Raw genomic sequence first — 25,364 nt, forward strand, 5'->3', positions numbered from 1 at the left:
GGTTAGTAACTGAAGACCTGAGGACTTGGCTCAGTGGGATAACACAGTCTTGGGTGACAGGGCTGTGTTCAAATCTAATTGGGACACATTCCAATCAGCATAACATTAAAGAGCCAACTTAACATTAAAAACACAAATATTACACACAATATCTACACATCCCCATGGTAATGGAAACACAGGGCAGATTTGCCAGATAGATATTCTGAATGCCAGCCGACTCTGATGCGAATTTAATGGAAACACTGCTGCTCTACTCTTCCAAATACAAACAGGATGTGTGTGTAGGACAGTTTGGAGGAGGGCGCCAGCCTCCCAGCATGCATGAGAAGACGTTAGGGATTAAGATGTCATAGAGATCCAGCTGTTCGTGCAAAACCGCTACCACGCCCTGACTAAGGTTGACCGACACACTAGCTTCGTGTACCAAATAAGTCTCCGCTGTTCACCCTATACCCTATAGACAGAAATACGCCTTTGACCAATTCCCCCAGGGGGTATTGACCCAGAGTTTCTATGGGCAAGTTCTTACAGATTGAAATAAGCGAGACACACGCTTCAGCGACGGGAGACATATAATGTCTCACACCCACAGCATCCCAAGAACGGCGGGAGACAATATTACATTCCTGACACCCGTGGCGCCCCCGGATCCGCAGCCAAAACAGCCACATCAAATGACCCGGCTCGTGCCGAAGAGATGTTAAAACGCGTTAAAAACCACCGCTCGATGGGCAGCGTCAGGTACACCTCCGGGCTGCTCTTTCAGTCTGACTCTGATTGCTGCATAATTTAGAGGGCAGAGCGCGGAGCCGCGCGCCCCCCTGGATGTGTAAGTGCCGTGTCAACGTGGCGCAGACGATTATTAGCCTCAGCCCAGCTATCCCTGTGTGAGCCACCGTCGGCCGGGGCCTTCCAGTTGGCATCCACTAATTAGAGCCTTGAATCACCCTGCCGGGGCTTCAAGGTGCCACGTTCGAGCTAATAGCGGTTTTAGTGTTCGCGTGAATGGCGGCTCAACAGCCGGGGAGATCAAACGCCACCTAGGTAGGCCCTGCCGGTGCAAAGAGTGAGGAATGAATGACTAGCCATGCTTCCGCGTATCTGAGACCGTTCGTGTCAATATTATAGTCTCGGCCGGACGTGACTACGTTCCCTGTAGTCCCTACTCTGTCCCTTCCATCAGCTTGTTCAGGGTAGTGGCTTTCATTCCCAGGCTTCAATAGGATATTCATCAATGTGCTTGTGCTTGTCAAATCGTAAGTGTTTATAACGAAAAGATGAAACGCCCAAAGCAGTGACAGTGCCCTCCTGCGAATTGGGACATTGAAGCATTGTTTTGCCTCTAGATACTCTGTGCTGCAAACGTGGTTGTCAGTTGTTTTTGGTTTCTGACGTACTTTGGCCTAAAATCTCACTGTTAACAAATGAAAGGAAGGTTTTCAAATAATTTTATCTTCATTATGGTGAGCATTTTTCAATCACCCACTGAAGAGGTCTTCCTTGGCATACCAGGGCATTTGCAGTTGCTAAGCTCCAGTGGATACCTTCTTTTTGGTGGCGGGTCAGTATGCAAAAATGTGAAAATGCACTAACTAATGTAAGTCTCTCTGAATAAGATTATGGTTTCTGACATTTTTTTTCCGGCCACAGGCATCCTTTTGTACACCTCTTTGGTCCTAATGTTGACAGAAGACAATAGTAAACTCCAAAGACAAACACTACAATCTAGAATCAAGACTAGAGATTCACAGCTGTCCTATAGCTGCACAAATTAGTAACAGAAACACTTCTCAATCTAAATGTCACAATGAGCTTTGTGCCTTGAAATAGGAGGACTATGTAACAGTAAGAGTTTGACTTTTGGAGTACTTAACCAAAAGGAGAAGACATCCCAATTACAGAGGCTACTGTGAATCAAATATTTAAAGTAATTGTGGTATTCTCTGTTGCCTTAACCTTCTACTGTTCAATTTAGGTTTAATCTACTGGCAAACCACAAAGTAAAAAACAGGAAGTAAATGCGAAACTTTCATCAATTTTGATTAAGTGACATTAGAACAAATACATTCCATTGCATGAGCCACATGAGTGAATTTGAAAGAACATTCTACATTATCATGGAAATTGTAGCATCATGTCAGGGCTTTGGGTATGTCAGACGATGCCAATGGTCTGAGCAATAGGGGAAGCAGAGGCTGAATACTGCCCTCTAGTGTTCACAGCCATCTGGTACAAGGAAAGTAGTTGTGGCAGGTATAGCTAAACACAAGTTAAGGTTTTCATAAAATGAATTCATGGATTGAAGCATCCCAAAAAATAGCCTGTATTTACACATAATTTGGGTGCTTAGATCCATCTTTTTTTATTATTAAATACATTGTTATACAGTGCAGTCTATAATTATTTGGACAGTGACACAATTTCAGTTGTTTTTGGCTCTGTACTTGCACACTGGATTTAAAATTAAACAATTAATTAATTAACAGTGCAAAGTGCCAGCTTTGATTCCAGGATATTTACAAGGAATATATTTGAAACTTAAATGAATTACAGCCCTTAATACACAGTCCTCCTATTTTTTTGGGAAAAATTGTGTCAATGTCCAAATAATTATAAAGTATAATAATTATCAACTACAATGTATGGAACTGGAGCTCCAGTGAAGCATCAAACCTACACTGTAGCAGTATATGGCCACTGGAGGCAGTGGCTTAAACCACTGGGCCCTGCGGGGACGCCGGCACATGGCCTCTTACTGGAGTTGTCAGCTGCATATCTGTCCAGTGTCTTTCTGACCACCTGCATGGCTCACCGACTAGGTGGGATACCACAGTCGACTGGCAACGCAAGCTCAAACAGACAACACAATTAAATATCTCACATAGTTTTTATTGGATGAAATGTTACACGTGAAAACGTAACTTCCAGGAAGTGTTATTGTGGTACAAACAAATACGGCCAGGTACAGAGAGAATAGCAGAGGCTCCCAAACTCCACCCTATTCTCTAATAGAACACTGCAATTGCTAGTCAACAGTCAACAGTAGTAACCTAAGTAGGGAATAGGGTGCTGCTTGGAACACAGCCACAGTATTTCGACATTGAACACAAGTCAACGAGAGGTCCCTCTTTGTGACCGCAAAACGTCAGGAAACAGAAGTGTCATCATCTGTATAAATTGGTATTGAAAAGTAGAGAAAAGGGGAAAGAAAACAATGGAGCTATCCTACAAAAGCGAAAACGTGCCACATAGAAAAAAAGAAAAAAAAAACAATGCATGTTTTATTACATGGAAGGGAACAAGGACGAGCGGAGACGAGTTGTTTGGTGTTCCCCTGGATTTAGTGCCTCGCGGTGAGAGGAAGAGACAGAACGAGAGATGGAGGGATGAATCGGTGAGGTAACGTCATCTCCCCAAGTGGCAGGAATTAGCTTCTGGAATACCCACGCTGGCGTAACCACAGCAACGCTGGTAGATGCCTGGGATGATCCAACTGTCACCAAGAGGGACTCTTCTCTAAGGCTTGATATGGCACGTCCACTCCAGAAAAACACTGGCCATTGCCCCCCCCCCCCCCCCGCCCCAACACCACACACGCACACATATTACCCCTAACTACTTCCTACCTTACCCCCCCCTCCAACCATAATCATCCCTCACAACCTAACCTCCACCCGCCCACAGCCCCACTCTTAAAGGCACTGGTTAAATTTTCTTGTGACCACATTCTAAATGTCTGGCTTGGATGAGTGAATGACAGTGATGAGTGGACGATGATTTCTCGGACACACACACACGCGCACACACACGCACACACACACACGCACGCACACGCACACACACGCACGCACACGCACACACACGCACACACACGCACACACACAGAGAGAGGGCGAGAAGCCCACAAAGACACCCCGGTCGTGTTGATTATAACCACAGACTGGCTTACTCCACAGAGGGTCTGTCCGTGTGAAAGAACATCTCTTTTCCAAAGAACATAAAACGTCTAGGAGTGAGCGAGTCAGTCCACAAGGTATGTACACAGGGAGTAGACCAACCAACCTATTCTACAGCTAAAACAATACATTTGGCTGATTTTTGTAACATCAACTTTAGTTCATTTGAGTGTCTTGACAACGGTGATTAGCAACTACAAGGGTCTGTAAACAGACTCCTCCCTAGGGACCCTGTATCTAAAAGTCCTATTAACACTGCTAAGATGGCGTACTAAACATTCATCATACTGTGCTAACATACATGCTAACCATACAGTAGCAACAAGGCATGTCAAGCTGGAATTTATTTATACGATTGACATGGTATGCAGATAGTGAGCGGAACGATTTTAATCTATTTATTTAATTAAGGAAGGTCTGATTCAGGAAATTATTGTCATGGCTGAAATTGAGATTTTCTTGCAGAGTGATCTTCCAAGTTGGGAAATCAAGCTACCTCCGATCTTCCAAATAATGTCACATGTACTGGACCCCTTTGCTTTTCTTTTCATTTTTCCAAGTACAGGTTTTTCAAAGGACACACCAAACAAACAAACAAACAAACAAAATAAACAAACAGAGGCCTTGTCAGAATACCCATACTTGCATTCTAAATAGTAGGCTTTCAGGGAATGCAAAAATAAAAAGTGTTTAAAAAAATGTTGTATGGTTGTAAATCTTGTTTGCCAGAATGTTCTGCTTTTCTTCTAGTAAAATTCACGTCATGCTATTGAGGAAGAGATGTCGTTTTTCTTTTATAAATGTAGTTTTAGTAGCAGGCAAGTCAGATTTGCAACACGGACAGTTTCTTTTTAAATAATGAAAGTTATTTTGCTTCAAAAGCCTCAGTGTAAAACTTCCCCTGTAGTTGCGGAGCCAGGTGAAATGTAAATAAGATGGAATGCAGGAGGGCCAAACTCTTAGCAAAATAAAAAATGGCCACCACAGCTCAATGCCAGCTCAATGCCAACTCCAGGGCTCCAGGTGACAACAGCCGTGACACAGGCAAATCTTTTGACTCTGCTTCTGCCCCGGCCGGTGTTCCCCCCGTTTGAAATACGTGGACCTTTGTCGTTAAAATCAGGAAACAATAAATAGAAATTAAAAAACAAGTGTCTTTCATGGAGCCTCTTTTTCAGATGTGCTTGTTTTTGAGCACTTGTGTGTGACAGTACTGGCTCTTTAAGAGACCTCAGAGCAGAGACCACGCGGGGGGGGGGGGGGGGTGTTAGAGGCTCTTCTAGCCCATTCACTTCCAGTCTCCTTCCCCTCCTTAGCATCGCCAGACCGCTGCTCTCTCTCTGTCTGTCAGTCTCTCTGTCAGTCAGTCTGTCAGGGCTGCTACTTGAATAGGAAGTTGATGAAGACCTGAAGGAAGATGAGGAGGATGATGATGGCGTAGTCACGTTGTTGCAGGAAACCGCCCTCTGCCGCCACCTGGCTCACCGCTGCACGGGATCGCAGCACGCTGATGCTCCTGGACGCACGCACACACAAGCACACACGCACGCACACACACCCACATGCACACACACGCCCACCCACACACACACACACACACACACACACACACACACACGGTGAGGGCCGACTACCAGTTAGGACACCAAAATACTTCCAGGTCGCGTGCTTGAAGTTTACTCACTTGTTGATATCCTCTTGTGTCTTCTTTATAGAATCAATGGCACTTTGAAGTTCACTGAGGTCCATTCCTTTCCTCCGTAGCCGACCGCTGTGCTTGTTTTTATGTCCTGGAACACGTCCACAGCGGAGAGTGAATAACAAACCGGGAGGCAATCTATTATGGCACACTGGATTTGGGGGAAGCTATAATAAAAAGATGTGGTAATCTCAAATGGGCATGAGTGTGTGTGTGTGTGTGTGTGTGTGTGAGAGTGTGTGTGAGAGTGTGTGTGTGTGTGTGTGTGTGTGTGTGTGAGAGTGTGTGTGGGTGTGTGTGTGTGTGAGAGTGAGTGTGTGTGTGTGTGTGTGTGTGAGAGTGTGTGTGACCTACGCTCACTACCGGAGGAGTCCTGACGGTCGGGTTCGGGGGAGGAGCAGCCACTGTCAGGCTTCTTGGGGTTGTCGCTCTGCTTGTGCTTCCTCTTCGGCCCTGTCACCTTGACACACCAAGGACACACAAACACACATCAACACGGAGCCGCGCACACCAGCCACCAAATAAACATGAGCACACACACACTATACAGACATGCATGACAGCTGAATGGCACAGAAGAGTGACAAAGACACCTACACAGAAACAACATTAAGAAACAATGTACAGAGACAAATTCAACAGCTTCACATGACTTTACAAAACACTGAGTCGTATGGACACACATGGAATTACACAGGCATCACATAAAGACTGGCATCACTGGAATAAGACTGGCATTATACAGAATAAAACTGGCATCTTACAGAATAAGACTGGCATCTTATAGAACAAGACTGCCATCATATAGAACAAGACTGCCATCATATAGGACAAGACTGCCATCATATAGAATAAGAATGGCATCATATAGAAAAAGACTGGCATCATATAAAATAAGGCTGACATCATATAGAATAAGACTGTCATTATATAGAATAAGACTGGCATTATATAGAATAAGACTGGCATAGTATAGAATAAGACTGGCATAGTATAGAAGACCGGCATCATATAAAATATGGCTGCCATCGTACAGAATAACACAGCCATCGTATAGCATAAGACTGCTATTATACAGAATAAGACTGGCATCATATAGAAAACACTGGCATAACATGCTAATCAGTAGTACAGCAAAGTTGTGTAAAGCATGCGAGCGTGCTGATTGGCCACATTCGGTGAAACAAAACAGAAATTAACGTCAGTGGCAACTGAAGTAAACCAACCCAAATCATAGAGCGTCCAACACCTGATTATAATACTTATAATACTTAATAATAATAAAAATAATAACAGATAATAACCCAGCAATGACCCCCCCCCCCCCCCCGCCCCCCGCCCCCCCCCTTAATAAAATAAATGAAACAACAACAGATATCGTGGCGGCAGGTGAAGAAACAGCCAAAACAAAATGGTGGCGAGAGAAAACACAGGCTGGGCAGCGTGTTGCGGTCCACGCAGAACGGAAAGCAGCCACAGGCCACGGAGCTGGAAAACACTTAGCGCAGGCGGCAGTGGCGGCTGGTGAGAAACTGAAGCGGAGGAGGTGGTGGAGCGCCGTTCGGTTGGCCGACCTACCTGGCACTTGCCATCCCTCCGGGGCCCCTGGTGACTGAGACTAATTACACTGCCAGAACGTACCATAGGGGTTCGGTGACGCACTTTAGTCTGGATCCAGCCGTCTTTCTCAAACTGAATCATATCATTCAGTGGATCCCATGGCCGGGTGCTGCGGAGACACACACACACACACACGCGCGCGCGCGCACGCGCATATACGCACGCGCACACACAGACACGCGCACACACAGACGATCCAATACAGACACACACATGAAGGAGAGAAAGGGAGAACACACTTAAATCACCAGATATTAGTCTGTCGGGAAGGACTGCAACAGCCAACGGTGTGCAGAACAAAACGCTCTCATTCTCCCCCTCAACACGCATTTAAAATCATCCACCCGTGCTCTGTTCTCACCCGTGCTCTGTTCTCACCCGTGCTCTGTTCTCACCCGTGCTCTGTTCTCACCCGTGCTCTGTTCTCACCCGTGCTCTGTTCTCACCCGTGCTCTGTTCTCACCCGTGCTCTGTTCTCACCCGTGCTCTGTTCTCACCCGTGCTCTGTTCTCACCCGTGCTCTGTTCTCACCCGTGCTCTGTTCACACGGGAGGAACTGGGGTTTGTTCTTGTTTGGATTCCGGGAAGAGACGTTGCTACAGGGATCCCGTCAGATGTCACTACTCTGTCAGTTCCAACCCACGGCCAAGCACAGACATTCAAATGACAGGGATGGGCTTCTTCCAGTGGACTCTCTCCCACTCAACTACACACAGCCCAAAACCGCTCATCCAATAACTGCTGGATTTTCAGACCCATTTGTCCACACCGCAGGAAAGACAGACACATTTGAGAGAACCAAACAAAGAAAGACTCACTCGGCATATCGATAATGCCACTCCCCAGTGATGGGGTCCTGTTCGAAGAGCGCGGGCACCCAGTCCTCACACTTGGCTTTGCGCTCGCGAGCAGCCTTCCTCTGAACCTCCTCCAGGATGAATTTCTCATTGGTGGCCTCCGTCTGGTCCTTATTGTTGATCGCCCGCGTCACATGCTGCCATAACCTGCAGAGAGCGGGGCGGGTACAGAGATAGAGGGGGTGGGGTATAGGGAGAGGCGTGGGGTATAGGGAGGGGCGTGGGGTATAGGGAGGGGCGTGGGGTATAGGGAGGGGCGTGGGGTATAGAGACAGAGGTGGGTGGGGTATAGAGACAGAGGGGGGGGGTATATAGAGACAGAGGGGGGTGGGGTATAGAGACAGAGGGGGTGGGGTATAGAGACAGAGGGGGTGGGGTATAGAGACAGAGGGGGGTGGGGTATAGAGACAGAGGGGGTGGGGTATAGAGACAGAGGGGGGTGGGGTATAGAGACAGAGGGGGGTGGGGTATAGAGACAGAGGAGGATTGAGAAGTTGTGGAGGAGAGAATGAGAGAATGAGAAAGACAGAGGAAAAAAGTTAAAAAAGAGAGAAGAAGCAGGGCACAAGAAAGAGAGGGAAAAGTAGAGACAGGAGAATGTGGGAAATTTGAGACATGAAATAGAATTATAGGCAGCTGTGCTTTGAAAAAACGAATTCATTCACATTTTAACCCAGAAGATGATGTGAAAACTGCCCTTATTATATTTCCTACGTGGACATTCTTGTCCTTCGCATTTCAAGAACTTTCTGTAATTATGGAGTTGAAAGGGAACTGAGCCAAAACCTAATGATCGGTGAAAAATGCCAGAGACAGTAACAGTCCACAGCGTCCACGCAGCTGCCATGGTCATTATATTCCAATGTTCACTGAATAACTGGTTGATTAATGAACACACATACAACAAATACATTGATCAAGTAATCAGAGCAAACTGATCACCCGTTTGTAACAGTATCTAGAGAAGAACAGGTCCTTATAAACCAAAAGGGGGAAGTAGAAGAGATTGATGGAGGGGTGGAAGGACAGAAAAGAGAATGCGGATGTAGATAGGCTTGACAACTGTAAATAGAAATGATGATGAGGCATTTACCAGGAGAGAACTTGGCAAGAAAAACAGATGGAAGGATGCAGGAGAAAGGAAGGAGCAGTAGTAATAGAAGTATTCAAGCCTGTGGTCTCGCAGTAATGCTCTCTATGGACATGATCCCTGCTAGGGACAGGGGATCAATGCCTGGACCCACCTCCCATCTCTCAGTACCCCCTTCTAATTCAACACCCAGCACAACGGTATACAGAAAATGAAGAAAACATTCATGAAAGAAGGAAGATAGGAGAGGTGAAAGAAAACTGTCTGCTTTTCTAACTGCCTGCCTTTCTGTCTGTCTTTGTGTGTGTGTGTGTGACAGACAGACACGAACACAGACTGACAGACACCAACACAGACCGACAGACACCAACACAGACCGACAGACACCAACACAGACAGACAGACACCAACACAGACAGACAGACACCAACACAGACAGACAGGAACACAGACAGACAGACACCAACACAGACAGACAGGAACACAGACAGACAGGAACACAGACAGACTGGTACAAACACAGACATACACACAAACACAAACAGACAGATATGAACACAGACTGTCTATGTGTCTGTCTGTTTGTGTTTGTGTCTGTCTGTCTGTGTTTGTGTCTGTCTGTCTGTGTTTGTACCAGTCTGTCTGTGTTCCTGTCTGTCTGTGTTGGTGTCTGTCTGTGTAGGTGTATGTCTGTTTTGGTGTCTGTCTGTTTTGGTGTCTGTCTGTTTTGGTGTCTGTCGGTCTGTGTTGGTGTCTGTCGGTCTGTGTTGGTGTCTGTCGGTCTGTGTTGGTGTCTGCCTGCCTGTGCTGGTGTCTGACTGTGCTGGTGTCTGACTGTGTTGGTGTCTGTCTGTGTTGGTGTATGTCTGTTTTGGTGTCTGTCTGTTTTGGTGTCTGTCGGTCTGTGTTGGTGTCTGTCGGTCTGTGTTGGTGTCTGCCTGCCTGTGCTGGTGTCTGTCTCCCTGTGCTGGTGTCTGACTGTGCTGGTGTCTGTCTGTCTGTGTTCCTGTCTGTCTGTGCTGGTGTCTGTCTGTGTTGGTGTCTGCCTGCCTGTGCTGGTGTCTGACTGTGCTGGTGTCTGACTGTGCTGGTGTCTGTCTGTGCTGGTGTCTGTCTGTGCTGGTGTCTGCCTGTGCTGGTGTCTGACTGTGCTGGTGTCTGTCTGTGCTGGTGTCTGTCTGTGCTGGTGTCTGTGTACCTCTCAGACTCATAATCTCCCTGCTCCTCAGGAGGCACAGTGCAGCGGGTCAATCTGCTCTGACGCAGCTCTGGAGTGGGATTCCAGAAAGTCTCCACCACCCCAGTTTTCTTATCGTTGATGAAGACTTCACTGTCCTAAAGGCAGCAAACACATCACATTTAATGCAGTAAGACCACACCAACATACCACATAACGCAGAAAGACCACACCAACGCACCACATTTAATGCAGTAAGACCATGCCAACACACCACATAACGCAGAAAGACCACACCAACGCACCACATTTAACGCAGTAAGACCACACCAACACACCACGTAAGTCGTTTATCTGAAGGCACCTGCCCAGAGTGACTTAAAGTAGTTATGGGACACATTTTGTTCCATGTTGTGGTTGTGTGAAAAATCTGAACGACGTCTGACAGAATAAAAGTAATGCTAATCCCTGGCTGTTCCAGCTGTCTGGTCGCTACATGAAAAACGTACCCAGTGTCCCTCCAGGGTCGCCAGCACCTCCTTCCCCAGCTTGATCTTCCCAGCGATCTGGTTGACGCTGTCGCTGTTACCCAAGAATGGCTGAAAAAAGAGCGGGAGGGTGACGCTTTATGGTACAGCTCTGTTTACCTGGTTCTCACCGGGTATTTACACAGAAACCAAGTGGTTACAGGGTTACACGCTAACAATGGATACGTTCTGGTTCCAACACACCTGGTACCAAAATGGTGTATTGACTTCTAAAGAAACCAAAGTGTATTTAGCGACTATACTAACTATTATCTAACTATACTATGGGAAATAAACATGTTAACAAGTAATATCTTAGTAAATACCTGGTAGGAAGATGGCTGCAAAATAAAGTGTTACAGAAAGGAGTATTCATAATGTTGGCATTTGTTTTGAAAGGTGTAGCAAAAAGGTGGTCTAACAACCCTTCTCTGCCATAAATACTGGGTGTGCAGGCTTTCATTCCAACCCCATTACGAAACATCAGACTCAGCTAATCAAGGTCCTGCGGAGCCCTAATTAGCCCAATCAGGTATCCACAAGGGTTGAAGCGAAAGCCTGCAGGCAACGATGTAGCGATTGATTAACTTAAAGCAGGATTTTTTTTTTTTTAGCTACGGAGTAGGTGTTCTTCCTCGTACCTTGAGTTTGAATTCAAGCTGGGCACTATAGCCCGTCTTCTCACAGGCAATGGAGACCTGGCCAGCCAGCTCCAATGTCATGGTACCATAGAGGATGCCTGATACAGAGAGAGGACGGTCAGCTAGAGTAGGTCAATCCGCAGTGTCGTCATCTGGCCTATTTCAATTCATTCTGTTTCAGAAACCGAACTGAATTCTGGTTCCAGTGGAGGTCTTTCCATTTCCACTGACTGAAATGAAACGGTACCGATCCAATCCTTAGCCAGAAAAACACATTTACGTACTGGACCGTATATTCACAGCACCAACGCTCCCGGCTTTCCGTGGTGTCTGTGTGAATCCAGATGTACAGTTCACGGCGAATGGACGTGTGGCGGGTGGATGTGCAGTATTTCGGAGGTCATTCATGTTGTGTGTGTGTGTGTGTGTGTGTGGGTGTGTGTGTGTGTGTGGTAGGTTTCACGGCTTAGACTCCAGCCAGGAGAAGGCAGACCTTTGCAGTGGGCGTAGGGCATGTTCATGACGTAGTCCTCCCCTCTGTTGAGAAAGGTCAGCCGGGCCTCTCCATCCAGTATGGCCGACAGGGAGTTCCCTGCACAGAGACACATTGTGTCACTCAAGCGTTTCCATGCTAACGAAACGATCTGTCTGCAATGCGTCACAGTACCTGGGCTGCAAGACCCACTGATAATGCAGTCGACCTCCATGTCATGTGCTGATTGGTGCGTTGCTTGTGTGTGTGTGTGTGTGGTGTGTATGAGTGTATGTGGCGCGTATGTTCAGGGAACACGTTTCGTACCATAGAACTTGGATTTGGCCAGGATGCTGCCACTGAGACAGAAGCCGTCCTTCCTGTTGCTGACATAAAACGCAGACACTGGAGGATGATGGGACACCTGACCGGGAGAGAGAGGGTGATTGGTCAGAGGGGAATTGGGGTCAGAGGTCAGGACCAGCGACTGAGACCTGATCCTAGCCAACCTACCACGGCATAAGACGTTGTGGTTAAGACCTGGTGAAGACATACGAGGTGATTCAAACGGTATCCTGACTGACTTAAGAGCTTTAATCACAGGGGCCCCCGAGAAGTTTCTTATTGTTGAAAAGATTAGAGCAAGCAGAATAAAATTATATTATGATTCATTTTTTACATAGTATTTAGTTGACATGTGATAAACATAATGCATTTGTATGATGACCAAACTGTGACCATGGGAGTGTAGCCAGCGTGGCCAGATGGGACAGTTTTCCTGCATAATTGGGCTAAAAGGCTAAAAGCGTCTAAAAGGCTCCATGGCTAAGGTTTGCACCCGTGAGAGAAAGATAAGCCCCGCCACTGATTTACGTACCAGCCACCATGGGTGTCAAACCCGCGACCCTGGGGTGACGAGAGCCATGCTCTTACCCCTAAAGATCTCAGTGATCTCACTTGACGCTACCTGCTCAGAGATGTAGAAGGTCTTGCTGCTGGTCTTGCTGTGGAGCCACATGCAGCGGTAGGTCTCGCCAATTATGGGGTTGTATGGCTTCTTCAGCCCCTGGTTCACAGAAGGTTAAAAAGGAGTGTCAGATACCTCTGCTGAATGTTGAGGAATCCGAGGAGAAAGATGGTAAAATGAACAACCGGATCATTCCTTCCCAAACTGCAGAAATCACTAACATGTCCAGCAAGACAATTCTGTCACTTAAACCGTAAACGAACAAGACAGAGATGGAGTAGCTGCAATTTTAAGCGGATGTCCAAATTACCTGCGGTTTTTTGTAGAATCCAGAAATGTACCACTTGACCACCTTCTTCATCCTGTTGTAGGCATTCTCCTCCACGGCAGCCCTGGAAATGGTCGACATTAAATCACAATGATCACCGACGTCCCGTGGTGAATATTAAGCTGTATCGTTGAGAATGTCCCCTCAGGGATAATGTCCTGGCGCTCACTCAGAGAGGAAGTCCGCGTGGTAGTAGTAGTCAGACAGTTTGTCCAGGAAGGAGCGCGGCTCCAGGATGAAGGTGGGCAGGACCACTTTAGACAGGTCCATCCCAGGCCTGACCTGCTTCAGCAGCGTCCAGATCAGAGATTTATTCTCCTCCGACACGGTCTCTGTCTGGGCTGCTTCGCCAGCCTGCCACACACACAGACACACACACACACACATGATGGGTTGCGGATACACACCACACACACCCTCATATGGTAACAGATTCTGGGGGGCAGTGCCAATTGGGTCTCGAACCCGGTTTGGCGAAATCTTAACTGTTGTTCCAAACATCCAAACCTATTGACCAGGTTGCTAGATAATTGGCTATGCGGGGTCCGAACATTCAAACAGGGTTAAAGCATATGCCTAGCTTAGCTTACAGCGTACCAGAACATCACGGACTCAGTGTGCACATCTCGGCTGTGTGAACAACTTCCTCCTGACCGTGTATCGGGTAATTAATCACATCCTTCGCCTTCCAATTTTAGCTTCTGCTGGGTGTTTAATTAGAGAGCTATCAGAAATGACACTCCTTCAACACAGCTGGGAGGAATTTCAAACACATGCGCGCGCCGCGTGTCCCCGCGCACACCAACACACACAATCACACACACACATACAGCGTCTAAATCTCATTACTAACACACTACGCCTGTGGCACTTGCTTAAGACGAAATGACGATCCTGCAGAAGAGGGCTAAATGTTTCAGAAGTCGAACCTCTAAAGATGACAAACATCATCTTAGTACTTCCTGTTCCTTATTGCATTGCATACTGTTCAGCTGTGCTGCAGATGACGCATCTATCGCAATATAAACGCCTGGAGGTTCCAGACTCTCAGAATAACGTGCTTGAGAAAAATGCAGCGTTTGTGGCCGATTTTGGTTTAAAACAGAGCAGGAGATGAAATGGGGGAGCAGAAGAGAGAGAGGGAAAAGGGAGTGGAATGACAGAAAGAGAAGAAGGATAAAAAGCAAAGAGAGAGGTAGAGAGACAGAAAGGAAAGGGGAGAACAAGGAAGCGTGACAGAAATATACTGGATGTTTGGTACGAGACTGAGAGGACGCATACTTCTGACAGTGAGGCGAGATGCTCTGTGCACTGATATGAATCAGAGGCGCAGTGGTTGATCTAGGGCTGTCAGAGGCTTCACGCTAATGGACGCTCAGTTGCTCGTAAAAGGGAAAAAAAAAGGGGCGAAGGCCGAGTGAGTCAGCACTTTTAACAAGCACGCACACCAAGACAAACACCACTCGACTAGACGGGTGCACGCTCGTTGCACTTCTCCTCCACCCTTCAACAAGCTTACTCACTTGAAACATTTTAAACATTTTAAAGGTTCCCACCATGTTCAAGGAAAGGTAACTTGGGTACTCGTATTTTCTTAGACTCGGGCCTTTAACTGTAAGCAACTCTAGCTGGTCCCTTCCTAATCACGCACCTCCCCCAGCTCCTCGTGGGACTGCTCCAAATAGGGGGTCTCCCGCAGGGCCTCATTAGGATCGAGGTCGACGTAGGAGTCGTCCTGTCGTTCTGACGTGTCACTGTCGCTCTCCTCGCTCTTCTCCAGGCCTTCCCCATCTGACTCCTCGTGGTCCGGTTCGCCCTCCCGGTCAGATTTGTCCGAGTACAGGTCAGGGTCTTTGAACTGGTCACTGTCGTTGAACCTAGCGGCGACAACCACGATCAGCGATTAGCGGATCACACAGAACCATTCCGCAACACACACGCGGTTCTTGGTCTCTACTGGGGATCGAATGAACAGAGGACTGATTGAAAAATAAATAAATAAAAGACAACATGATGATTGATGGCCGAACAGACACTGTTAACCGGTAGCTAATCTAAAACGGTGGGACGATAGCGTGAAACGGGTCCAGGACGGGAGACCCCGGGAATGGGCTGGGGGCGGTGCACACTCACTGGAAGCCCTGCATGTTGTGGGCGCGCAGCAGGCTGTAGAAGTTGATCTGGGAAGTCTCCCCGACCGTAGAGGCCGGGTCCTCCTTGCCCTCGCGGATCATGGTGCGCTTCAGTAGGCTGGAGCACTTCAGAGCCAGCTCTAGAGCGTCCATCCAACAGCGGCCTGGCGGAGAAGAGACGGGGGGCCGGGGATAGGATTTACAGAACCGCACAGGTACGCACGACCACGCAACACCACACCCAACTGAAGAAGAGGACACGCTTGCATGCACGTACACACACACACACACACACACACACACACAGACGGTAGCTAACCGATTACACAGACGAAAGCATTCAGTCATACAAACACAAACAGGCCGACACAGATAAAGGGACCGGCTTCGGCTGAGTTGGAAAACACGGTCACACTGAGACGCCGGAGCCCTGTCTCACCATCGGACTCCGAGGCGGCGCGGAAGATGAGGTGACTCCCTGGTAACGGCTGTGTGATGGAGCCCACCGTCTCCCCTTTGGGACCCTGACAGACACAGTGGAGGAGGACGGGTGAATATCTCATCTGGAACACTGTAGAACCTCTATGGGACTCAGAGGTCTCACCAAGGCCAAAGCCTGTGGGAAGGTGTGTGTGTGTGTGTGTAGCTGAGCATGACTCGTCACTTTCTATATGAGGCATAACAATGGGTCCTGTTAGCCAAGTCCCATGGATGACACTGATGTCCAATATAACGAGGCAGTTGGAAAAATGCCTTAGTTTAACAGACAGCACTTCATTGCTTGGTTTTGTGGGACATTTACACAGGATGTCGACCTGGGCTCGTAGACAATGAACATTTAGGCAATTTGTCAATCTTAACCAGTGACTTACAGTTCAGTGCAATACAAATGCTAGCGCAGGCGTGATCCCCAAATAGCACATTCATAGCCCACATCCCACCCCAGTGAAGTAATCAGCAACATCAGTGGGAAAAGACCAGTGCTTCTGGACAGTAGAGGAAATGTGGTGCTACGACATGCATTCTGATGGACAACTCACCTAGTACTATTCAACAGCAAGACAAACAGTTCTCGTCTAGTTCAAGAACTGTTATTGTAGCTTCTAGACTATATTAGACTGAAGAGAATCTAGTAAACACTGAAGAGAAAATGGCAATACACCACAGACAACAATAAAGGGAAATTAGAAGTGAATAACGTCTGCCTGATGAAAATATTATTCCTCTACTTCAACAGGGACCCTCCCAAGTGGTGTCTTTTTCCCTTTATTAAGCCCTCCTCCCACCGATCTCCCCAAAGAGATCTCCTCCTGAGTAGAACACAATGCAGAGAAAGGGAGCGGGTGCCCATTTACACTACACCGATGGCCGTGAAAGCAATACACTTTGAGTAACATTAACATAATAAGTAAACACAATTTTGTATTCATAGTAGCAACGAGAAACTTTTGGGGTGCCGCAAGGCGTGACCGATACGCGTGCAGAGCTTTGGCTTTGACCCCTGACCTGGAAGGCATAAAAAAAAAAACTGACAATGTTGTTTAACTAGAAACTAACACGGCGCTCCCTGTTCAACAAGTGCTACAACTGGTGACAGTAGAATTGTTTCGGTGCCAGTGTGAGATGCTTTTAGTAACTCCCTGAAAGGAAAATTAAAAAACATCTGATTCTATTTCTAGAGCTGGAAGGACCAACAATAACTTCCCATGTCACCTCTCGTTCCACCCCCACTTACCTGAGGAGCCACTTTTTTGGAAAAATGTCCCAGATTACCTACATTTTAGTCAGTCACCTGGAAGGGGATGCGCAACAACTGACATTTTCACCAGTTGACACTATGTACAGAAATATCTATGAAACAAATCTGGCATCAAGTCTTAGAAGTATTGTATAAGCCTGAACTTTGGATTCTGATGTACTTTTTAGGATACAAAAAAAGGCAGAAACATCTGGCTAACTTCATTTGCTGGTTCATTTCAAAATTTCCTCCATTTACAACCAAAGGTTCTAGCTTGTGGTAATTAATGTCTGAACAGAAATTTATATAACAGTGTGCAGACAGATTACTTTTGAGATTATCCTTTTCCATCCAGCACTTAGGACATGAGGGTTTTATTGATATGCGCATAACACTCCACTAAATTAACTCATCACAACGTTTGACTAAAAACTCAATTTCATCATTGCTATCATCTAAAACTGGAGAAGCGATCACCCAAGAATCTGCCAGATTACCTTGAATTCCATTGTTTTTAAAGGGACTTTCATATTTCTAAAATATTAAACCAACATACATACATACATACATACACACCCTCAAACAAAAAGGGTCAAATCCAAACTTACAGAGCCAAAATGAAAAATTATTTACTACCCCAATACTTTCCATCAGACCTAACCCAGTACTGTTTTAAATTATGTTGTCTGTATATATTTTGCGCACCCCTCCTCTACAATTAGGCTACACAGACTGCAGGGAGAATATAACGTGACCTGCAAATATGCAGAAACTCCCGATATTCAGGTCTGAAGAGAGAAAAAAACAGTTGGAGGCTGAATATTACCTTCACAGCCCAGATGGATTGTTCCAGCGGGTGGAATAGCTTGAAGCAGAAGCCGTCCTTCTTGGACGGCCTCTCGATGAGCTCGCAGGCATTGAGCAGCACCGTTCCAACCCACTGGCCGTTCTTATGGGTCTTGTAGATGAGCAGGACCCCTGGCTTCAGCACACACCACAGCTTGGTCCAGCTCTTCAGAGTGCCCCGGATCTGAGGGCACAACGAGGACATACACACACCGAGACACAGGAATTAAGTCCTCTGGACATATCTGATAAACTGTCAGAAATGTTTCACACAAACGTAGGCGGCAAATAAATGTTAAACACTTCTTCAACAAGGGAAATCCGGAAACATTCAGAAGAAACCTCAACCGATTGTGGCAGGAGTATTTGGCTTTACACTGTGTTGTTTGTCCAGCACATGGTCCATGTTGTGTACAGTCCAAAAAAGTGCAGTTGGCCATAATGATGACAGAGGGGTCTCACCTTAAGTCAGTCAGTCACAACGATGACAGAGGGGTCTCACCTTAAGTCAGTCAGTCATAACGATGACAGAGGGGTCTCACCTTAAGTCAGTCAGTCATAACGATGACAGAGGGGTCTCACCTTAAGTCAGTCATAACAATGACAGAGGGGTCTCACCTTAAGTCAGTCAGTCATAACAATGACAGAGGGGTCTCACCTTAAGTCAGTCAGTCATAACGATGAAAGAGGGGTCTCACCTTAAGTCAGTCAGTCATAACAATGACAGAGGGGTCTCACCTTAAGCCAATCAGCCATAACGATGACAGAGGGGTCTCACCTTAAGCCAATCAGCCATAACGATGACAGAGGGGTCTCACCTTAAGCCAATCAGCCATAACGATGACAGAAGGGTCAGTAATGGTGCTCAGGAGTTCCTTGGTGGCTCTCTTCTTCTCCTCCCGGTAGTTCTTCTTCTGTACCTGAAACACACACACAGTCATGATGTTACATTGTATCCCCTTGCATTTAGCCCATCGTCAGGGGGTGGGGTGGAATAGGCACCTGCCCTACGGGCCGTTCCGTCTCGGACAAGTCCACTGCCTGTTGGGTCACCCGAGGCTGGACTCTCACTCCTTACCTTGAGCGACTCCTTCTTGGTCAGCTTGTTCCCAGAAGCTGAGACATCCTTGTCAGAGCCATTGTAGAGCTTGGACTCGGACTGTGGAGACATGGAGAGAGTCATGGAGCGAGTCACGTTAAGGCCTCACATTGTCATGGGATGGACTAGTGGTGATCGGTCTGGATCAGGTGAATATCCCCTCCGTGCTATATAAAACAGGGCTGCTCAATCCTGTTCCTGTAGGTTCTCTCCAACCCTAAGTTTGCACCCCTGATTCTAATAACGAACCAGATGGAACACCTAGTCAGGTTACTAGGGTTGGAGAGAAACCTACTGGACTGTAGATCTCCAGGACCAGGATTAAGGAGCCCTGATATAAAACAACCAGCTGGACGGTTTACCTGGGCATTGTTCATATCCAATCAGTTGCTCAATTAAAGATGGCTGGGAAGCATTTAAGGCGCGAGTCATTCATTGACATCCCCAGAGATTCAACATGTCTGGTACACAGACTCTCATGGAGTCCAGACATGTTTTCACTTTTTTGACCCCATTTCGTAAGTGGACTATAATACAGGGCGCTTTAAAGTACCTTTATTTACCTGGAAGATAACAGTAAGCCTGTGAGGACAGCAGAGAAACAGTCCCAAATGAGACTAGCCAAAGCCATCTGAAACACTGATGTGGTTACTACCTCAGCCCGTGCTGAGCATGACAAGCTTTCTGTTAAGGCCTTTGCAAGCCGGGCTAATGCTAATGAAGGTGATGGATGTCTATACAGGCATGACTCTTAGCTGAGTGCAGGGCCTAATAGGATTCCATTTGGAGAAAGTAGGCAGACAGAGACAAACAGAGAGAGAGAGACAGCAGGGTCACCTATTGGTTCAGACAACAGAGGCAGGGAGAGGATGAGAGGTGTAATGGAACGCTAAATTCAACAGCAGTGCCGGTCACGCTCTCCCAGTCAGACACGGTTTGAGTTTGGCACATTTCAACCCAGAGTTTAAAAACAGTTCAGTTGATGATTCAACAGAGGACAGTGAAGACATCAGAAACGTGCTTGAGTTTGATTAATTCTTAAGATTCTGACACAGCGGGTCTTTGAAGTCGTCAAACATCTTGGCAATATTATCTAGTCACACTTTGGTAGCCGAATCTAAACCCAGACAATTAAGCTGGCTAGCACAACAAAGTGTTCTGAAGCAGAGACAAAGAGTGGTGTCGGCATTTGAATGGTCCAGAACACAGAGTACAATTCTGATTCAGATTCTTTGTTCAGATTCCAGTCAGATCCTGACGACGTCTGAGCGGTATACTGCAACGTTATAAACATGTACTCAGGGTTATCTAAAGCTAAGGCCTCAGTGGTCTTTGAACTGTGGTTCTGTTGAGAGGCCTGGTATTGGTTCTGGTCTGGAATGGTGGTGTTTCTGTGTCTGGTGATTGCTTGATGTACATGTGATTAATAACGAATGTGACTCTTTGGTCTCATAAGTCTGAAAAAGCGTACCAGGGTCACTCCTTGACCCCCTACAACAGAAGAGAGAGGAGTGAGGAGGAGGCAAGGAGAAGAGAGGAGAAAGGAGAAATGATGGGTGTATTTGTATTTCGGGACTCTACCTTGCTCTTGGATATGGAATGAGAGGAATCCTCTTTGAGAGGCAGTGCATCTTCTTTCCCCCGGTCAAAACCTGAAAAAACAAAGACGAATCAGCTCAAACCCCTTAAATGTGTCCCTAGGCACACCTGACATTATCACACCTGACATTATCACACCTGACATTTTTACACCTGACATTATCACACCTGACATTATCACACCTGACATTATCACACCTGACATTATCACACCTGACATTATCTAGGTACAGTCTGCATTTTTCCCACTTCTGACCGAGGTTATAGACAGGGGAGGGAAAGCTGGTCCTTGAATGTGTACCTATCACATTTGCTCAGCTTCTAGCCCGAAATCGAACTCAACACTATGTTGACGAAATCAAGGAAAAATGGAGAGTCCTTTCTAGCAAGCCAGGTAACCAACCACGGCTGCGCTCCACCTCTGACATCCCAGTTGTGAGGAAACAGCAGCAGTCCGAGTGCAGGCCTTTCTCTTCCTCACAAGTCTTCAGCCGTTGGCCTCTGAATATTTCATGGACAGAAAGCCCATGGACGCACACCATGTTTTAATCAGAGTAGGTGCAGAAAGGCGAGTCGAAAGCACACAGTAAAAAGAGGCATGTGGCCAAACACTGTAGCCAACCACTGACGAGGAGTTAGAGCATATGAACAGTAAACAAAAGATTGCTAATCACAAAATCTGTTGGTTTTTCCCCCCGAAAAAAAAAATAAGTTAACCATAACTGCTCCCCAGTTTGTTGCTATAAATGAGAATGTTTGTCAGTCAACTAAACTGCAAAAAAAAAAGAGGATAAATAAGCATTAGGGGATGTATCTCTGGAGGACCCAATAAACCAGCTTGCGACGGTGTAGAAACAAACAGCAATGGTTCTTTGCTTCTCATATCACCCACCAAGAAGTATGTTCACTACACTTAAATTGTAGATAGTACTTTACATGTATTTTTTAATTGCAGGGGAGGTCATGTGATCAGTGAGACAATTGTACACTGGGGATGATTAGATGGTCACAGTTAAAAGATTAGAAATGTAGCCAGGACACCAGCGCTAACATCCCAACTGAAAGACGGCACTGTCCCCCTTCACAGGGCAATGTCCCCTTCACTGGGCAATGTCCCCTTCACTGCCATGGGGAGTTCGGATTAAATCCTCCAACACATCCGGTCTCCCATCCAGGGAACGGCTCGGACAACCCGGCTTCGACTCAAAGGCCAGGGGGCGGTGGAACGACGGGGGGGATGCTGCCGCAGTTCAATTTCCATCTCCCGCATGGTGCACCGCAAGCTGCTGTGAATAATTTATTTGGCCTATTTGTTCCCAAATTGCACCCTGTTCCCTCTAGGGCCCATAGGGACGGGGTCAAAAGTAGTCCACTGCATGGAATAGAGGGCTGTTTGCGACATTCAAGATGTCAGCAGTCTGAAAACAGATCAGTATGACAGCGGTCTTAAAGTCACTGCTACGCCACTAAGGTCAGATTGCCAAAGTCCCTATTGACAATTGACTCATATTATTGACAATGCCTCAAGGTGCAAACACTCAGTGGTTTTGTTACTGGCAGAACAACAGGAGCAGAACACACACGGACACGCGTGTTGGATCAGTCCACATACAGATATGTACCAATGCTCACTTCTAAGACCTGTTATTAACAGATCGTGTGGAACCAGTCAACACATCAATGCTTAGGCCCACATCTGACCTAAGATCACCTGCCGTTAACAGATTCAGAGATGTAAAACAGGTCCTCATGACAACTGGTCCCTCTATGCCATTCAGCTGAAAACAACACACAGCTAACAACTAAGAGAATTATGACAAACTCTGAATCTCTCGTTAGGTAAAACTCAGTCCATTAAGATCGACTGTAGCAGCGCTGATAATCATTCATGGCATGCTGTGGTAGCAGACGAGTATTGTGGCTATGGCTCGATGTTCAGCCCTGTACTGGCGGTGCTTGGCTTTTTACGGAGAGATCTATAGCTCGTTCTGCGCCTCCTGCACTTTATTACAAGGATAAATCAGTCGGTTAAGAAGCTTCCAGTCATTGGGTTGGCTCCGGCAAAAAGCCGCCGTACCACCATGAACAGCAATGAAGGAACAACCTCTGTCTTCATCAGTGACCAATGAACAATCCCTGTGAAGACGAGTTACATCACTAACATGCCGTTGAGGGACATTTTAAAGGCCAGTGGTTTGAAAGGCCAGTTGTTTTAAAGTCCAGTGGTTTTAAAGGCCAGTGGTTTGAAAGGCCAGTGGTTTGAAAGGCCAGTGGTTTTAAAGGCCAGTAGTTTGAAAGGCCAGTGGTTTTAAAGACCAGTGGTTTTAAAGGCCAGTGGTTTGAAAGGCCAGTGGTTTTAAAGACCAGTGGTTTTAAAGGCTAGTGGTTTTAAAGGCCAGTGGTTTTAAAGGCCAGTGGTTTTAAAGGCCAGATGTTTGAAAGGCCAGTGGTTTTAAAGACCAGTGGTTTTAAAGTCCAGTGGTTTTAAAGGCCAGTTGTTTTAAAGTCCAGTGGTTTTAAAGGCCAGTGGTTTGAAAGGCCAGTGGTTTTAAAGACCAGTGGTTTTAAAGGCTAGTGGTTTTAAAGACCAGTGGTTTTAAAGACCAGTGGTTTGAAAGGCCAGTGGTTTGAAAGGCCAGTGGTTTTAAAGCCCAGTGGTTTTAAAGACCAGTGGTTTTAAAGGCTAGTGGTTTGAAAGGCCAGTGGTTTGAAAGGCCAGTGGTTTTAAAGACCAGTGGTTTTAAAGGCTAGTGGTTTTAAAGGCCAGTGGTTTTAAAGTCCAGTGGTTTTAAAGGCCAGTTGTTTTAAAGTCCAGTGGTTTTAAAGGCCAGTGGTTTTAAAGGCCAGTGGTTTTAAAGGCCAGTGGTTTTAAAGGCCAACGGTTTGGTATGGATTCTTCTCATGCACCCCAAGAGGATTAAAGCAAGTTTCCATGTTCACACATAAGGCCATATTAAACATGCACGTTCTAAAATCTCCAAACCGTCTACATAAACAGCAAAATCTAAACTGCCATTTTGCAACCAACAATATAAAGTGTATTAAATACAATACTTGAAATATATTAATAAATTATATTACGAGACATCATTGTCTGAAAAGCGAAATGTAAAGCATCTGTTGAGGGTCAAACAATGCATTTTATGCAACACAGCTAAACATACTGCATATTTTAAACAACAATTCTCATTTTGTGGATGGTGAGCGATGAAAAGAAGGCAGACTGAAGAGAAGTCCCCATGAGCAGCTACTCCACAATCTCATCTCCATAGAGACCAGGTAAATAAGAGACACCAATCACACTCTGAGGGGCCTTTTCTCATTTGTATTTATCATTTAGCCTCAAGTTAGGTCAAGGGACACTCAGTGACTCTTTTCGTTTTGACTCCTCTATATCAAAAAAATATAATAGATGGATTACATAACCAATCATATCACTACCAAAACCAAGAGGAAAAAAGGAAAGTGAGAGGAGGATATAGAGCAGGTGAGTTTAGGCTTGAGTGTGATGTTGTTACACAGTCTGGCTTTTCAAAGCCTATTTCTCTTGTCTGCTTTGTTGTTCAGACAGTTCACGCACCAACCCACATTCACACAAATCCACAACACACCCCCACACACTCGCACACTTTTTTTTCCATATAAAGCTATTATAATATTTTAAGGACCGAATAAAAAGAGCTTGCCAAATTTCCTGATGGAGAGTATTTTTGTTCTTAACATGGGAAGTCAGTGAAAAAAACTATTCTGATGTTCCATTCTCTGGCCAAAAATACGACCAACAGGTAATTACTGATTTTAATATAAGTCCAATATAAGTGCAACATATATAATAAATTAATGAAGTAAGGATAACCCCTGAAAAGTTGACACATGGATATTTGAGCAAACTTCCCAACACATTCATTGATAAAGCAAACCCAAATTATCATCATACAAAAAAACTTGGTCTGGTTTGGTCTCAACCATATGGATCTGTAGTAACACATCACACCGAGATCAAAACACCAAGCCGAAGCCCTCAAAAGAAAGGTCATTGATGCCCTTGAGTCTGGAAGGGAAACCACTACATTTAGAAAGTGCTAAACATAATTTGCCGTTTATCACGCTTTAACAATTGATAACAAGCAAATAGATAAGGAAATATATTTTAGCAGGTAATTAAGTGTTCTTTTATATTTACATGCCATTAATGAATTTATGCTTTTTCAAATTTTGGTTGCTACTCTTTCGTTTGATTAGTTGAGAAAGCATTAATGAAGTAATAAAACATTTTTAAAAATGTTACATTTTATTATAAACATGCAATGACTACTGGTAAATGTTGGCTAATGTTGTTTGTATACTGTGGTTTGAGTGGGATAAACACATCTGTTCTGTACTTTACTTAGGAAAAAAATCAACTCTGTGATGTGACTCGGCTACTCCTCGTCCCATTGTGTTGTACATTATTTCCAAGTTAATGTACAGAGCATTGGTATTTATCCATCAGGACTACTGCTCCAGCGTTTTCACTGGCTAAAAGAAAAAGGTGACAAAACCAGCAAGGTCACTGCCATTGAAAAGCACAACCTTTCTAAAGGTCAGTTTAGAAAGGTTGTTGTGCTGGGCTG

The 25,364-nt window shown here is 45.9% G+C and overlaps 1 protein-coding gene across 18 annotated transcripts in view; it reads right to left on the minus strand.

The window, feature by feature from the left end:
- Nucleotides 1-2,871: 2,871 nt before the first annotated feature.
- The window catches only part of osbpl8 (oxysterol binding protein-like 8), a 73,927-nt gene continuing 51,434 nt past the window's right edge, over nt 2,872-25,364 (minus strand). For 13 of the 18 annotated variants that reach the window (XM_034290086.1, XM_034290072.1, XM_034290073.1 and 10 more), the window contains 21 exons: nt 20,734-20,804; nt 19,132-19,212; nt 18,872-18,973; nt 18,034-18,237; nt 15,909-15,993; nt 15,471-15,633; nt 14,989-15,214; nt 13,507-13,691; nt 13,320-13,401; nt 13,010-13,108; nt 12,370-12,466; nt 12,064-12,162; nt 11,571-11,668; nt 11,256-11,270; nt 10,912-11,001; nt 10,424-10,560; nt 8,097-8,282; nt 7,237-7,387; nt 6,013-6,118; nt 5,644-5,749; nt 2,872-5,475 (listed from right to left, as the gene is read on the minus strand). In XM_034290086.1, the coding sequence (XP_034145977.1) occupies nt 5,340-5,475; nt 5,644-5,749; nt 6,013-6,118; nt 7,237-7,387; nt 8,097-8,282; nt 10,424-10,560; nt 10,912-11,001; nt 11,256-11,270; nt 11,571-11,668; nt 12,064-12,162; nt 12,370-12,466; nt 13,010-13,108; nt 13,320-13,401; nt 13,507-13,691; nt 14,989-15,214; nt 15,471-15,633; nt 15,909-15,993; nt 18,034-18,237; nt 18,872-18,973; nt 19,132-19,212; nt 20,734-20,804 (2,519 nt within the window). In that variant the 3' untranslated portion in view covers nt 2,872-5,339. Of the gene's footprint in view, nt 5,476-5,643; nt 5,750-6,012; nt 6,119-7,236; nt 7,388-8,096; nt 8,283-10,423; nt 10,561-10,911; nt 11,002-11,255; nt 11,271-11,570; nt 11,669-12,063; nt 12,163-12,369; nt 12,467-13,009; nt 13,109-13,319; nt 13,402-13,506; nt 13,692-14,988; nt 15,215-15,470; nt 15,634-15,908; nt 15,994-18,033; nt 18,238-18,791; nt 18,815-18,871; nt 18,974-19,131; nt 19,213-20,733; nt 20,805-25,364 lie in introns of those variants that run through there. The other 5 variants (XM_034290076.1, XM_013140170.4, XM_034290075.1 and 2 more) reach the window with 4 other exon arrangements.

Source organism: Esox lucius, chromosome 23 (genome assembly GCF_011004845.1).
Source record: "Esox lucius isolate fEsoLuc1 chromosome 23, fEsoLuc1.pri, whole genome shotgun sequence".
NCBI classification, from domain to species: domain Eukaryota; kingdom Metazoa; phylum Chordata; class Actinopteri; order Esociformes; family Esocidae; genus Esox; species Esox lucius.